The 11853-nt window shown below is 41.3% G+C and overlaps 2 protein-coding genes across 2 annotated transcripts; both read right to left on the reverse strand.

Annotated features, from left to right (window-relative positions):
• Positions 1-118: 118 nt before the first annotated feature.
• Positions 119-816, reverse strand: LOC108099217. Its single transcript, XM_017202596.2, has 2 exons — positions 494-816; positions 119-430 (listed from the first exon to the last, which is right to left on the reverse strand). Exons 1-2 carry the CDS (start codon positions 545-547, stop codon positions 134-136), a joined length of 351 nt encoding a protein of 116 aa, XP_017058085.1. The 5' UTR covers positions 548-816; the 3' UTR covers positions 119-133.
• An 83-nt stretch (positions 817-899) lies between these two features.
• On the reverse strand, positions 900-11484 carry LOC108099216. The gene is made up of 5 exons (XM_017202595.1): positions 10891-11484; positions 2421-2716; positions 1719-1885; positions 1461-1583; positions 900-1399 (listed from the first exon to the last, which is right to left on the reverse strand). The coding sequence occupies exons 2-5, from the start codon at positions 2482-2484 to the stop codon at positions 1331-1333; spliced, it is 423 nt and encodes a 140-aa protein (XP_017058084.1). The 5' UTR covers positions 2485-2716; positions 10891-11484; the 3' UTR covers positions 900-1330.
• Positions 11485-11853: the final 369 nt, after the last annotated feature.

Below are 11853 nucleotides of genomic sequence, written 5' to 3' on the forward strand. Positions count from 1 at the left end.
TGTTAATGTTGAATAAGTGAAGGGAAATAATAGAATTCAGACTCATATTTTTTATCAACATTAGATAAAAATAAATATTTAATTGGTATTGGCTGAACAGATTAACAAAGGAAAAACACTTCATATTTTGGGATCACTTCTTTCCCAAACTCGATCCGTAAATACTCGCATAGTACTGTTGCCAATTGGAATTGCTGAGCGAGGCATAAGGATTGTAGTAGTTGTTGTTGTAGTACGTGGGATATAGATACTGCCCGATCACATAGGGCCAGATTCTGATCTGGTTGTTGGTGTAGGGACTCGGGGTCGTATACGTGCTGTAGTAGTAGGGATACGGCGTGGTCTGATAGTAATAGTTGTTCAGGCTGGAAAACGTGGGACTCGGAGTGTAGTAAGGATTGTATTGAGTGTAGTACTGGGCAGATCCAAGCTATAAGTAATAATATAAATTATTAACTTATGATTTTATTTAAATCGTATATATAGAACTTACTGCTAGCAGGACTGCAATGGAGATCAGGAAGAGATAGCAGGATTGGTGCGACATTTTGCTCGAGATTCGATTGCAAACTAACAATTCTGATGCCTAGCACTTGCAATTTATAAAAATGTGACTGGAGGGGCTTCAATTTTCCGCACTGCTGGCGATTGCCAATTTTCACAATTAAGTACACTGTTTTTTGGGCCAACACTTTGCTGGCATTTCGTCATTGAACTTGACTCATCCGGGTTACGCTCGGTGCCAGCAGCCGATAGATATTCTGGGGGTTGTTTACCTATAAACATGGGTGGATTTTGGATCGAGTGATTCCCGTGACGTGTGCAACAACAAAAATCGTTTAAATACAATTGCCGAAAATGGTGAAAACATTTTGTTTAGTCAATTGATTAGACGAGCATTAGGCTATTAATTTGCTTTGTTTTTATTTCGGTTTTATATTGCTTACAAATACGAAGATTATTTGTAAATTATACATTAATGTGGCGGCCCATCCGAGGTGTTTTCCGGGTGTTTCGAATGGAAGTTTGTTGAATGGATTTGAAAGTGGCGTGGAAATGGAACTGGGACCATCTCTATATACATTATATACACAACACGACTCCTCGCACGACTCAATTAATTAGACTACAATACAAAGGTACAAAACGAAACTCAACAAATCGTCAACAAGGCGCTTAAATTAGTTTATCTCATTTGCATGGAATTTTACACATTATTTTCACACATTTTTGCTTTCAGCTACGATTACACTGCACATTTTCAGGGGGCGTTTAATTTAATTAGTTTGCTTTTGGAGAGACAATAAATATTTAATTAGTTGCGAATCGTTCAGTAATCCTCGTCGTCTTCATCTGGCGGATCAGTGGCGTAGGTCAGTTCGTTCAGGTAGAACCATTTCTGTTGGGTAATATAACTATTTAATTAATTTCACTTATTAAGAAAATATATTTTATCTTACGGGTGACTCTGTGCAGTTGAAATTGTAGTCCCAATCACAGATTCTGTACTCCTGGTTAAAGCTCGTTTCGTTTGCGCACAAGTGTGGAATCCGATTTCCCTCCTCATCGCACATGTGAAAGATCTGTTGGATTACGTTGAAGTATCGAGTATTATATGGCATACTTTCAGGCACTCGGAAAATCGGAAAGCTTGGCTCAAGCTCTGCCACTTTCTTCCTCTCTCTCTTTTTCTTGTGGTAAGCCAACCACTTTCTCACCTGGCAATTGTACTCCATATCCGCATAGAAGCCCACAGAACGCCTCTTGCAATCGAACGAGAAGGTTATGTTGTCTAAATTCGTCCACTCCTTCGTCTTGTGGTTTTGAAATACTGGACTGGCTGGCTCTTGGCCCTGAACCGCGATGGCGGCCAGCAAGATGGGACCTTTAAATGGGAGAAATATGCAAATGATTGGTTGATAAAACAAATATTTATAAAGGGAAGTCGTACTAATGAATATCATAAATATTTCTGAAGTATAATTTATTGTTTCAACATTAAACTTAAAATACGTAATAATAATATTTATCTGTACAAACATTTGTATATAATAGATTTTCCATTAATGAAATATTTTAAAACCTCTTCCAATTTAAATTTAATTTCTTGGCTGCCTTAACAAAGAATTATATCCCTTTTGGACAACTGTTTTGCACCTGCACTATAGTCAGTTAGTTAGCCAGGTGTCTTGCCTTTTTAATGCTTCCTCCTCCGCCCACATTGACCATGGCCAATTGGTTAAGTATTTGGCTCACGCATGGCCCAAACACTCGGAGTGGCCCACTAACACGATGGAAACACACGGTGGACGACAGGCGGCTTAAAGAGTGGCTTAATCGACGCACTTAGCATTTAATTTGTGGCTCTGCGGACGTCTCGTCGACTCGAAACCGAAGTCTTTATTGAGGCCACTACTCACCTAGTAAAACGCCGGAAAGCCATAAAATTCTATAACTGTAAACCATTTTTGTGGCGTTGGACATTTTGGCGTGGATTTTGTTTTTCTCGTCCGCTTCGCTGCTGTCCGCTCCGTTTTGATATCAAGCTGAAAATCCAAATCACGATCGTCTCGCTCGCTCTCTCTCTCTCTCTCGCTCGCTCTCTGTCGCACTCACTCGCCCTCTCGCTCGCACTGTTGGCCTTTTGCTACGCGTCCATTTAGCTGGCTCTGTTTTCAATTAGGAAGCGTGTCTTCGGTTTATGGCCGGCACATGGCTAAAACGGGCAAAAAAGGCAAAGAAAAAGAAAACAAAGTCAGTTGGAATGGAAATAAACTACAAACGGTAAATAAGGGTATTTGTATTATTAACCGGTATATAGCATTGAATACACATTTATAGAATAATTAACTGTAAAGCTTAGATTCCTCTTCTTTCTTTTTTTGGGAATTAAGAAAAATATATTACTCATACGCCATGTGTTTACGTATGTAAAGTATGTGTAAAAAATTACTCATACCACACGTTGTCCAAGTAGCATGTTATGGTGGTAATTACCAATAATTATTGAGTCCTAAAATCCGATATGTTAAACCGTTATGTTTACTGAAACCTATAAATAGCTTAACGTTGATTTAATCCGCATTAAGAGTTAAACACCCCTGTGCAAAGCTAACTATGCAATTAACAAAGAAACAGGCAGCGCTCCAATAAAATATAATGGCCAACAGGTGATGAAACTCGGAAACAAAATGCCCAACATGGCAGTGGGTTTACCTTCCCTCGTCAACAGGTTGAAGTGGGCTTCGGCTCATTACAAAACCAACCAGACGAGGCTTAGACGCAATTTACATGCCAAACCCACGCCGCCAAGATCTTTGCTTGACTCATCACCTCCGCCAGCCGGATGCTCCATCTCGGCTAATTGATTTTCTTTAAAATTCGACACTCGACACTCGGCTGACACGGGATGGATGGAAACCACTCCGAAATCCGAAATCCGAAATCGGTGGGTAACCCACACCTTGTCTGGCCCAACAGGATACGCCAGCAATTGTCAGTGGGTGACCCACTTAGCCGCCATTCAGAATTATTTTCTATTGAAAACACCCATTTCATAATGTAATACCTGCACCGCACATCAATCACAAGTTGTCAAATTAACAGAGGGCATTCGAAGTGCTTGGAACGCCATTAAAAGACAATCAGTCAATGGCAGATCCGATCGGCGAAAAGAATCTATTATGCAAACCCGTTTAGCGCTCTTTTGGCGAATTGAGTGATTTATTTTGGAATTTTTATTGCTGATTGTTTTCGTGGCAGCGAGTGAAAGAGGCGGCCTTGCAGGCTCAATTAAATTGTCAACCCGTCTGGACCGGCGATTCCCTTGGTTAATCTCGGCTGCTCTTTCACTCGGATCCCCGAGAAATCCTTGACATTTTATCGCGATTTATGGCCGCTGGATGCGTGGCGGATGTCGATGGCTGAAAGGCTAAAAGGCCAGCAGATCAGAGAGGCAGGGATCCCAGACGGAATAATCGTAAATTGTTTTCATCTCGGCCTCCCGCGCAACTAATTTCCAGCGCCAGGAGTTGGGAATCCGCCGGCTGCAGAAAAGCAGGGGAACAGATAAACAGAAAAGTTGAAAACAGAAACGAATGATATGCAAATTTTCGCCTTCTCTGCGAAGACTCGGCGAGTCCGTGATGAAGTGAAGGCAGTCTTAAGGCGACGTAAAAGGTCATCGGTGGCAGGCGAGGCAAAAGCCATCTTCACGCAAAACTGAAACTGGCAAACTGGTAACAGTTTCATGGATCTCCGATGACGATGAGGAGGGACTGGACGGGATGAGTCTCCCGAACAAAGAGGCGCCTGCGAGATGACACAGCAGTCATCCGGCTGTCCATTTGGGCAGATTGTCTTTCATCATTTTCAATGGCCATGGCGCCTGCGACAATTGGTCGGAACCCCGCTCGAAGTTTCCCATTAATCCCCCCTGGAATCCCCTTTCCCGCAGCTTTTGTTTACTGTTTCCGCCAAACATATTTCGAATCGCTTACCAGACTTTCTGGCTAATGGGAAAGCACTCAAGCTGAAGCCAACTGACGCCCACAAGTCCTTAAGATAAGCTATAAGCCGAAAAGTAATTGATTTTAACGCATCTCAACTTCGTTTGGAGTTGTAAGGTAATTAAATGTAAATCCATTGGAATTCAGCTAATCTTTTAAAAATAATTAACAGCTGATGTTTCCTCCAATAAATCATTGATTCGTCTGTAAAACAAATGGGTAGTATTCGGTGTTTAATGATGTGTTTTACCAAGGGCATTCGGTCTTCGGTGCTGACTGGCCAAAAGAAGAAGCCCCACTCTGGGCATCCCCCCAGTATGCATGGCATCCTCACTTCTGACATTTTCTGACAAGCGTGAGAAGCGGTTGCCTATGGACTATGGACTATAGACTGCAGACTTTATGCTATAGATGGCGGACCCTGGGCTCTGGGGACCCCATCTGCCCATCTGGCATGCTCCATCAGTTGGCTGCGGCTGGTTAGCTTGGTTAGTTTGGTTAGTTTGGCCAGATTCTACTGGCCAACGAATTCCTGAGCCGCACTGCAAGTAAATAACTGCGGGCCATCTGCATGCCGCGAGCATGTGCGGCATTCGTTTTGGAAACACATTTTGAAAGTCTCATTTTACATTTCATGCTGGGTTTTTTGGGTTTCGGCGGGCTTCGTTGATTGGGTCTGCGGCTAATTCGGAAGTTTGTTGGCGTTGCCTTGCGAAACATCGCACTAATTTGTTAATTTCTGACGCGTAACCGAGGGCGCAATGTTTTATGGCTTTTCGCCTCTGTAAATTTATGCAAATTTTTCAAATTACATTGAGGAAACAATGAAAAATAAGAAAAGAAAGCACTGCCCTTGACTTCATTTTGTATTTGGGTTTTAAACACCTTAATCGTTTTCAATGAAAGTTGTTAGCCCAAAAGGTTTCCAGTTCTTTTATTGCACTTAATGGCTAATTAAAGTTTTGGATCAAGGTTGGCCACTCTTGTTTCGAAAATCAATTATCTGGAAACTAGTTTCTTTTGGGTTATCCTGTGCTGATCAAGAAAGCGAAACAATCGATGTTTATTAAACAATTAGTTGTCAAAGCGGGCAAACAAGACGAGGGGATAATTTAATATTAATTTGCGCATTTTTCTGCTCTAGCCCCTGCAACAAAGTAAAATGAATGGACGAGAAAAGCTGAAAAGCAGAAAGGAAAAGCCGAGAAAATTATTTCTCGTTTCTCGTTTGTGTGCAGCAGCGGAAGCGTCGCTAATTGGCGGAACTGCCGCTCGGCGGCAGCGGCAACAATGGTTCAATGCTGGAAAATAAAAAGCTGCAGAAATATGTTGAAACCCGGCGATGACGGCACCTGAGATGCCTGATTCCATGATGCTTGATGGCTGATGGCTGGTGGCTTATTGCCTTGGTGCCTCCGCCCCGCGGATTGGATCTCGTGTCTCGCATCTCGTATCTCAAATCTCGTATCTCTTAGCTCGGATTGGAGATGGATGGCCAGCACTTACATAACCGGGCGGCAAACATGGCCTAATCATCTCATCCGACTCCCAAGTAGCGGTTAGCCAAATTGATTAGGCCGACAGCGTTGACACTTCAAACTTGGACTTTTGCACACACATATTTTGTTTCGGAAAAGCAACGCGAATTGCCGAAGAGAAATGACAGCGATAAATGGACGCCGTTTAATCGAGTGAAAAACCCGCTCGACCGGCACCCCCTGGAATCCCCTTCAACCACTTCCCGCCCACTTCCACCCCCTCCCCCGCTCCAGAGATCAACGACGATTATTGGCCTTGAAAATTCGGTACGCAGAAATGCGCTTAATGCGAAAAATCAATATCGCCAAAAACACAAACATACACACATTCGAAGCAGCAGCAAATCAACAAGAAAAAAAATGTTAAAAGACTAAAAGTTGATCACACAACTCAGAAAAACCGGCTCAAACTCGGACTTGTACTAAAACGAAGCGATCAAAGCAAATTTAAACGAATCAGCTACACCAAAGCCCACAAATTTAACATAAATTGTTAAAAACAAAATCTACCCAAATTGCAGATACCAGCAAAGTCTCAAATGTGATAAGAGTGAAATAATTATATAAACATTTGCACAAAACAAACAATAAAACAGAAAGGCCTGAGGAACTTTAACCATATACTTAATAAAAAGATAAGTCCAACATTTACCAAATTATAAACATCAACAAACTGGTAAAACAAAGACATTTATAAAAAAAAGCTTATACAAAAACAAAACGCTAAATGCATAAATTAATAAATATATAATCAAATTTAATAAAAATTATTGTTTTTCCAATAACATTACTATTTATTACTATTATTACTTTTATTCAAAGGCTGCGTGGCAGCATTAATGATTATTATTATTTTCCTGCCCAAACATACAACACTTTAATCCAATTGGTATCTGCCCGACTTTGTAATGAAGTTGAGCAATAATGAGCTTGACGACTCAAGACCGCATTTTCATGGTTTATTTATCGATCAGCCCCAACATAAAATCGCAAGGAAACTGCTCGAGCCTAACGAAAAGTAATGGGTTTATTAATTTTCAATGCTCAAGTTTAAGGAAAGTTGGGAGACAACTGGTTTGCGAGCGGGAAAATGTAAGCCAATTAATTATTGCATCTTAATTTCTTGTTTGTATAACCATATTTCAATGGAGATTGAGAGCTTGTGAAAAACAGCAATTAAATGGAATGGAAAGAGAAATAATGACTGGTTCGGGTTTTCGCTCCGCAAACAGTAGCTTGCAAAGAACGCTGATTTATGGTTTAGTCTAGGAAACCTTCCTCGGCAGCCATAATACCCATTGTTGGCCCGAAAAATATGCGTTCAGGAAGTGGAGGTGGTGGTGGGGAACTGGAAGGCGGGCTTAAAAGGTCGCCCGAACAAATTATTAATTAAAATTCCATTAAATGCGGCAAGATGCCGTCGAGAAGCATTGATCGATCACACAATGCCAATTCAGTGATTTAAATGCCATCAGCAGCTGCCACAAAAGAAAAGACCGATCGGCTACCGATCGAACAGATGTACTCATGTCCGTCCGGCAGGTATACAAGTATAGCTTTTTTCGATTCCAAGCCGATGATGCCGATGATGGCGATGTCCATCCGTCATTAACATACGTATATCAGCATTTGTGCTTCGGCAGAAATAACAATCGTTACAAGGGCACAGCAGCCATCATCAATGGTTTATGGTTGATGGTGCCGCTGAAACATTTCAGTCAGTCTGGGCATATCTGGGCAGAAGATAGCCATCAGTATCAGTGGATGGATGGATGGATGGATGGATGGATATAAGCGGATATTTTTAGATTCGCCACGGCAACGTCTCGTTGGAGGTGCCCTTCCCTTGCTCACTCCAAGATCCAAGATCTGACAACCCTCGACGGGCCAGAGATCGCAACTCATCCAATTTGTAGTGTGAATTGCCCTCTGGCTGCCTTCGAAGTGGGGATTAGGCCTGCATCCCAGAGATACAGAGCTACAGAGATACAAAGATACAAAGATACGAGACCCAAAACCATCCGAATCATTAGGCATTGATGTTGCCACGGAGTAAAATACTCTTTGCAAAGACTACACCTTTTTTACTTATTTATATTTATTTATTTCGCAATCTTTTATTCAAACTTAAGCCTTAAACTTGTCCGTCTTGTCGGCCAGCTCTTCTACAAGAAAAATGTGTGATATTGAGATCAACATTCGTCGGTGAACGGGGAACTTTTCAAGTCTTTCATTGATTCTTGGGCATTTTTGTTGAGCAACTCATTCACATATTAATCACCAACTTGTTGTGCCAGCGAGGACATCGTTTGTTAAGAGTTTCTTAAGCTGCGGTTAAGTGGATTTCCTTTAAATCTATACTCTTTTGAATTTGTTACAGCTGCTGATGAAGTGAAACCAAGAGTGTTTTGAACCTTGCATTCTTTTTAGGATCTTTCTATGATAAACACACCCATTTAGTTTCACGTTTGCTGAATAACACGTTCCGAAGATCTGCAGATCTGAGCACAGAATTTATGATCGCACACTCGAAAATCTTTCCGCGACAACCATAAAATCACAGTGACGCAAACGGTAAGTCCATAATTTGAATGAATTAGCTAACATAAACTGAATAATTTATCTGTTCGATTATATATACTATAAGATATAACATTGTCGTCTGCCGAAAAGTTGGTGTTCTCGAGGCAGCTTCACTTGGCATTTGATCGGGATCGCTTGGTGACTGGCACATCGGTTCTGGTTTGATTCCTCAATTGCGAGTGCAGAGCGAACCGGTTCGAGCGAAACCCTTTTGGTCGAGTTCAAGGCTCGCCACGTGTCGTATACGTGATGTGCCGGCACTTGGGCAAATCCGAATCCGCACGTTGCAGTAAACACTTTTCACACAATTAAACAGCAGCAGCACTCAGCCATTCAGCCATCTAGTCAGCCATCCAGCCAGCCATCCAGCCGGCGGGCAACATTAACTAACTAACTTGTAATGTGGCAGCAATAAATTTTATGTAAATCGCCGCTTTTTTGTGCAGTTTAAGTCTTATTGCAGCCACACAAGAAAACGGTACGGAGCTAAACAATGCAAATAAATTACGGCTGCGGGTACGGATACTTGCCAAGCTGATGTGCAATTGAACGCAGAGATGCACACACACTATATACGATATATACGAGTGTTCGCAACATAAAAACACGGGGAAAAAAAATAAAAACACCCGCCATCGCAAGCACAGATACTCGGCAAAAAACGCAGAGATTTTCCAAGAATGCGCTGCATAGCTGCACTCAAAGATACATTTTCTGGCAGTTCTTTAAAGGAATTTAACTTGAAATAAAATAGTTTTATTATCACATATACTTTATATATTTATTTGCAAGTTACTTCATAAAGTTGTGTTATTTCCCATTCAAAACTATTCTCTCCCCTTTTAATAAAGTGAAAGATTTCTATGAATATTTTTTCTGGGTGTAGGACAAGCGGGTGGCTGCTGTGACTCTCAATCTCAATCCCAATCCCAATCCACTCTCAGCGGTTGTGGCTGTTGCATTTAACCTGCACCTCCAACAACAATCGCAAACAACAAGTTATTTTTGTCCAAGTCATCGATTGCATGGCAGCTTTTGGCTTCGACTTTGCTACGAACAGAAAATGCAAGTGACTCCGTTGGATTGTTTTTATGCAGTTTACCGAAGAATTTATACATTCCTACACCTTTTGCAGGCTTTTTGCAGGTTTTAGGGATCGAAGTAGCACTAACCACAGAAGAGACTCAAAATGAAACCAGCTTAGCGAAACAGAACTTGCTAATTGGAAAAAATGCTCTGGTATTATACAAATGGAACTTTGCATAAATTAATACTAATAGGTGTTATCCAATAAACAAGTTTGTTTCAGCTATAAGGTCAAACTATCAAGTCGCCCAAAATGGCTTAATAAAATCACTTAAAATATTGGTTAGCGTGCCAAATTGCCCTAAAAATAACTAAAATATGGAATGAGTTTTTCAATTAGTTTGGGATACTAATAATTCTAGAAAGTTTGAGTATAGTTTTTCTAAAATTTTAGTTAATTTTTCTAGTTTTAAGAGTCAAAGATTTATGCAACGTCAAATGTGATTATGCTTTAGCCTCGTTTTTTTCTAAATTTATTGATCAAGATTGTTTTGACACACAAAAATAAATTCTAATATATAGGTAAAATTAATAACAGCGGTTAATTATTAATGTTTTCCACTTATGTGCATAACAGTTTCATGAATAAAACAAAACTATGCAAAAACGAGGGCCAAGATTTATGTTCATATTAACACGTATTAATTTAAGCATACTTTTAGATCGGATTTTAGGTAAGCAAAGAACTGAAAATATTTTTAATATACCAATAAATAAAATGAAAAAAAACTATGCTTTGTTAGTTTGTTTAGCTAAAACTGCAAATCTATTTACAAGCTATTTTTTCCCCTGTTGTGCAAACTGGGCTCAGATCACTAGTGGCTCCCCGCTGGGCAAGTTGTTAAGTTGACTTGTTCTTTTGCATATTCATGTGGCACATGTAATGGCCACTCGAACAGCATCATCATGGCAAAGCCTGGGTTATTATCCCGAGCTGCACAAGCCAAACAGACTCGAACACCTCTTAATGACGGCCGCTTACGCAAATTGCTCCGATTTGTGACAGATCTCGGATTTTGGTAGGCATTGAATTATGCTAATGCCGCCGATAGCGATACATCATTATGTGCGTGGCCGCACATATAAGTTTGTTATGTTATGTAAGTTCGAATTGGAGCACACACACATTGTATAAGCGATTTGCAGGCTGCAGTTTGCGTTTGCCGAGGGCCTACCTTTGATTTATTTACAGGTTGCACTGGGCTGCTATATCCGAAATCCGAAATCCGAGATCCGAATTAAATCCAAGAAATCCCAAGTCACTGGGGCGCTGCAAACTGACTGACTTTCTTGCCAAATCTCGAGGCTGGCGCTTAATTATTTTTGAAAACGCATTTGCATAAGATTTTCTCGCTGGGCAAACGTTTGTATACAAATACTATATAAATTTGCGTTGATTTTTATGTAATGAACACTGGAAAAACTATTGCTTTAACGGCCCGCGGATTGCTGTGGCTATTTCACCAGCAGCAAAATATATTTGATATATACGTATCTATATCTATATATAAATATAGCTCTTTCTTCACACGCACACACACACAGCGGACGCGGAACGGCTCAAATCGAATCGCGTATCCGTCGGATGCAGAGATACAGATACAGCGCCAAAGTCGAAAGACAAAGCAACAACCGTTCGCTCGAGCGCCCGTTGAACGAATAAAACGGCCCAAAGTCTGGGCCCAAACACTTGACTTGCTCCGCAAAAAGCCAGGCCAAAACAAAGCCAGCCCAAAGCCAGAAAAAGCAGCAAAGCCAGCAAACTCAGCAAAGTCAGAAAGAAGTAAGCAAAGTCAAGCGCGAAATGAAAAGTGTTTCGTGGGGGATTGTCTTTGCCTGTTTGCTGCGGCTTTTTGGCCAATGCATTTGTTGTGTTGGCCTCGTTAGCTTACGGTGTCTTTTTGGCCTGGAGACGTGAAAACGTTTGCAAAGTCAGCGCTCAACTGGTTCGCAGGCGGCTGCTCAAATTGGTTTTATACGCGGATCGGTTCGCATCGCATCGCTCTCGAGCGGAGCGACTTTGTATCCGAGAGATACATCCGCTGCATCGCGGCGGCCAGAAGAGATGGTCATTGAGGTAGGTTTGCCAGAGCGCAGACTCCGCCAGGTGTGGTGTACTCAGTGTTTCGGTGGTGCTG

Source organism: Drosophila ficusphila, unplaced genomic scaffold, assembly GCF_018152265.1.
Source record: "Drosophila ficusphila isolate 14025-0441.05 unplaced genomic scaffold, ASM1815226v1 contig_286, whole genome shotgun sequence".
NCBI classification, from domain to species: Eukaryota; Metazoa; Arthropoda; class Insecta; order Diptera; family Drosophilidae; genus Drosophila; species Drosophila ficusphila.

Coding starts and splice junctions, on each gene's coding strand:
- LOC108099217 (XM_017202596.2), bottom strand. CDS start 547: ATGTCGCACCAATCCTGCTATCTCTTCCTGATCTCCATTGCAGTCCTG. Junction 431..493: donor CCATTGCAGTCCTGCTAGCA/GTAAGTTCTATA, acceptor TATTACTTATAG/CTTGGATCTGCCCAGTACTA.
- LOC108099216 (XM_017202595.1), bottom strand. CDS start 2,484: ATGTCCAACGCCACAAAAATGGTTTACAGTTATAGAATTTTATGGCTT. Junction 1,584..1,718: donor ATATGGAGTACAATTGCCAG/GTGAGAAAGTGG, acceptor GTAATCCAACAG/ATCTTTCACATGTGCGATGA. Junction 1,400..1,460: donor TCAACTGCACAGAGTCACCC/GTAAGATAAAAT, acceptor ATTACCCAACAG/AAATGGTTCTACCTGAACGA.